Source organism: Symsagittifera roscoffensis, chromosome 2, assembly GCF_963678635.1.
Source record: "Symsagittifera roscoffensis chromosome 2, txSymRosc1.1, whole genome shotgun sequence".
In the NCBI taxonomy this organism is placed as follows: domain Eukaryota; kingdom Metazoa; phylum Xenacoelomorpha; order Acoela; family Convolutidae; genus Symsagittifera; species Symsagittifera roscoffensis.
This window is the reverse complement of record NC_087063.1, coordinates 76,799,920-76,803,794: the sequence shown is the minus strand read 5'-3', so window position 1 is coordinate 76,803,794 and position 3,875 is coordinate 76,799,920. Positions and strand designations below refer to the sequence as shown.

The window sequence follows — 3,875 nt, the reverse complement described above, 5'->3', positions numbered from 1 at the left end:
ACCTAAAACGCAACTTTGCACTGTGTTTTAAAATTCAGGGTCTGCTAAATAATGAAATTTACCGGATGGCTGAAACTCTGAAAAGCAATTAGCTTTTTAAATCAATTAAACTTAATGCGAAATTCCAGCACAGGAAGATACAATGAAATGATGTGTTACATCGCTAATATTTCTTACCTTCTCAGTAAGTGATAACTACGTACACATCTTGCAAGTCGATTATTACGTAGGAACAATGCTTTTAAAAGGTGGTTTGAAAAACAATTCAACATTTTCTACGACAGCGAAGTTTTAAGAAATCGGCCGTGCGAAAACATAAACAGAATAATCAATTATTTGATATAAGGCTAGGAACATTTTGTAAGAGTTCATCTTTCGAATTCAAATAGTTTGAGTTTTTCCACTTTTCACGCAACAGTTTTAGCACTTTTCCCACATCTTTTCCAGGTTTAACGTTGAACTGCCTCAAATCGGTTCCTGAAATCGGGAACCTTGGGACGTCCCAACTCTCGAGATTCATAATCAACTCTTCATTTCCAGTGTACTTCAAATATTCAAAAAGCGGATGCTCTTTAGAAGGAAAGTCTTTGTTGTCTACCAAGAGATCTTGGAAATACTTCAAATCAAACTTCTTTTGATCAGGCGCAGTTTTATGCTGGACTATAAAAAGCGCAATCAATCTTTCAAGTCGTGAAAACTTGATTCTGGCTTCGAACTTTTTGACTTCCGTTTCCGTTTCAAACAGAGACGACAAAAGCGTAATTGGCAACGGTTTGAACTTTCGTGACTTATCGTAAACAGTTCTAAACTCAGGATTTGGTTTTCGATCTGGCACCTCGAAGTATGGAAATAAACCTACTTCGTGCATTTTTTCGACCAATTCTGGGGCTTGATTTCCTACCAGAATTAGTTTTAGCTCAGACCAGATTCGCTCGCCAGAAATGCCGCCCAGTCCATGAGCGTTTAACCGGATGACCTCTAAACTTTCGTGATCATGGCTGTCCGACGGTGGATCAATTCTGCCGAAAAAGCGGAAGTACCTGAAAATGAAGAACAAAACTCGATTAAAGAACAAAGTAGTATCTAGATCAAATTGGAAATTGTTACGACACAACCATTTCGCTGCGGTGCAAAAAATTTTTGTAGACAACTAAAATTTCTAGTTTATGCGATCTTACTTAAATTTTACACAGAGACGAAGCTGAACTTACGAAACAACGAAAAATGGCAAAAAAGAGCTTTGGGAAATGGCAAAGCAAAATGCACAAAAATTCAAGAACATTCAAAATTCTTTATCAACTCTCCCCCCCCCCCTTACATTTGAATTTCCATTTTAAAAAAGCAATTTAACAAAGACATATTCAAATATCCAAACTAACTATTTTGAACTCATATCCAGGAGGGTTAGCGCTAGATAGTCTTAAAGTAGTAAAAGAACAGCAATGTTTACGCCAATTAATTGAGAACCAACCGTAAAATTCGGAGATAATCTTCCTGGATTCTCTTCTGCGCATCTCCCACAAATCTCACTCTCTTCAATTTCAAATCTTCAGCCCCGGAGAAGTAATCATACAATGTGCCATCTAATCCCAAAAAGAGCGAGTTAAACGTCAAGTCTCTTCTCTCCGCGTCAAGCTGCCAATCTTTCGTAAACTCGACCTCAGCTCGCCTGGTATCAATTAAAACTAACTCTCATCAAAAAATCTTCAACATACGTTAATCTACAGATATGCGAATAAAAAATTCAACTTTTGTCATAAGATTGTTTCTCTGGAAAAATTCAATGCATCACAGAATCATCGTCATGAATCGTTAAAAACGTTGAAACGCGATTCGATTAAAATGTAGAAATATCATTAACGGTTGTTACACTTTCAAAATCCTACAATTTCAGAGCTTTCGTGTAAAAATAGTGCAATTAATGTAAGCATCAGTTAAATTCCAGCTTTTTCAGAGAAGTTAATCAAAATAAATTCGCGGAGAGTTATGTTTTATTGATGCCTCGCCTTCCATCTGTGACTTTATCAATCCTCAAAGTCGTAATTTCATAATTCTCATCATCTAAGCGAATAGTGACAGTGCCATGAGAAAGACCATTAGTGTTGATAGTTCTCCAGTCGTGCTTCAAACATAAATCCAGCATTTCTTCTGGCAAAGCTGTAGTAGCCAAGTCGACATCTTTCGGTCCCTTTCCCTGCAGTAAATCTCTCACGGCGCCTCCACATAATCTGATTTCATGTTTGTTTTCCTCAAATACAGTTTGGATTCTTCGAACCGCAGGAGTTAGAAGAGCGTTGAATTCTTTCGAGTCAAATTTGGACATCTGCAGTGAGTAGAATTTGGGCAAATAAAGACGAAGTTGGAAATTAGCTCTGAGTAATTGATTAAATATCATCAGAACAGCAAATCATAACCGATCTCTGAAAACATTGCAGGATTGGGAAGAAGCAGTTGTCTTTTATAACCTCGCAAAAATTGATAAAAGTAATATTTGACCGCTGGTCTTTTGATACCTGACCAACGGCTTGAAAATTTTCATTGTCTTCAAATACGACTTAGTAGCTATTTGATGCATACTTGATTGATTCAAAATATAAAGACAGGTCACATTAAATTCAGAAAAAGTATGTCAAAGCTAGCAAAAAAAAACACATTTGATAAATTAAATCAGTTTAGCCATTTGAACCGCTTTGACCTGTGGTCGCTTTTGCATCACAAGCTACCACTTTTACCTTGCTAACAGTCACGTGAACATCGGCCGAATCCGTGAACTCGGCGTTGTTGAGAATAAAAGTCCACACGTTATCGCAAAATCTATAAGTTTGCAAATCGCCTTTCACGTTCAGTTTAGTTCGTACGTTATGGGCCAAAACTTTACCAATTGCACGGTCGTACTGATTCAGAACTTCAGTTACAATTCCAGGCGTGATCAGTTTCTGTTGGTACAACTCATCGAGAGCGTCTTGAAGACAATTTCCGAGAGTGGTTTTGCGGTAGAACTGATACGTCATTTCCAAGAACACTAAATATTGTAGGAGATTCTGTAAATTTTCCCGAGAAAAATCTTTCACAATTGATCTGAAAACAGCGACATTCGAACCTAAAGCTACATTATTGGATCTACTAGCTAAATTACCTACTCAGCTATATACTAATTACATCCAACTCTTAGATTTGAAAACTAAAATCGGTATCATCAATTCAATTGAGTTGATTTAAGGGACATTATTGATCAACGACTATCCGCACCGGAATTCCATCGGTTTTGGTCAATTTTTATCGAATATACAGGATTTTTCATTCTCAGTCTCTATGAAACTGATACAAAACTGTTTAATTTGAATTATAGTCAATTTAAAAAAATTATAAGTTTCCTATTTTGAATTGCATTTAAAATAATAGAGATTAGTACAAATAAAGTTCCTTCTGATGAGTTTTTGGGTTCAAAACAAGTCATTAGTCATAAGAAAACGCCGCTGCAAGCGAATTTTTAAACTATCATTGTACCATTCTTTCTATTCAATGGGTTCCCGTATAACAGCTTCACCGTATAACAAATAACCGAATAACAACTTTAGGCTTATTATGAACAATCGTAAAAAAACGGGCATCATATAAAGCATAACAAAAATACCTTTATTTTTTAACGTTTTTCATCTAGGATAATTGGGCCAAGGAAAAAGAAAATTGAATTCATTATGAGCCGAGGTACCACCAGGAGCTAAGTCCTGTGAACTAAGTTGTTTAGGGAAAAAACTATTCGCGGGATTATGTACCGGCTAAGAGCTAATAAAAATGATGCTTCCACTAAAAAAATGTAAATTGGTTGCAAAAGTTGAAAATTTAATTCTAGGGTGTAAGATCCATAAGTTACC

General features: G+C 36.2%; 2 protein-coding genes across 2 annotated transcripts; both read right to left on the bottom strand.

Annotated features, from left to right (window-relative positions):
- Positions 1-316: 316 nt before the first annotated feature.
- On the bottom strand, positions 317-2,457 carry LOC134839248 (CCA tRNA nucleotidyltransferase 1, mitochondrial-like). Its single transcript, XM_063854743.1, has 3 exons — positions 2,007-2,457; positions 1,472-1,669; positions 317-1,040 (listed from the first exon to the last, which is right to left on the bottom strand). Exons 1-3 carry the CDS (start codon positions 2,393-2,395, stop codon positions 329-331), a joined length of 1,299 nt encoding a protein of 432 aa, XP_063710813.1. The 5' UTR covers positions 2,396-2,457; the 3' UTR covers positions 317-328.
- A 215-nt stretch (positions 2,458-2,672) lies between these two features.
- LOC134839980 (transcription initiation factor IIA subunit 2-like) lies at positions 2,673-3,011 on the bottom strand. The gene has a single exon (XM_063855609.1). The coding sequence runs from the start codon at positions 3,009-3,011 to the stop codon at positions 2,673-2,675; it is 339 nt and encodes a 112-aa protein (XP_063711679.1).
- Positions 3,012-3,875: the final 864 nt, after the last annotated feature.

Bases quoted from the DNA above. Each gene is read 5' to 3' on its own strand.
- LOC134839248 (XM_063854743.1), bottom strand. From the start codon at position 2,395: ATGATATTTAATCAATTACTCAGAGCTAATTTCCAACTTCGTCTTTAT. The intron at 1,670-2,006 runs GCGAGGCATCAA...AATTGATACCAG, and splicing joins GATAAAGTCACAGATGGAAG to GCGAGCTGAGGTCGAGTTTA. The intron at 1,041-1,471 runs GTTGGTTCTCAA...CTTCATTTTCAG, and splicing joins GATTATCTCCGAATTTTACG to GTACTTCCGCTTTTTCGGCA.
- LOC134839980 (XM_063855609.1), bottom strand. From the start codon at position 3,011: ATGACGTATCAGTTCTACCGCAAAACCACTCTCGGAAATTGTCTTCAA.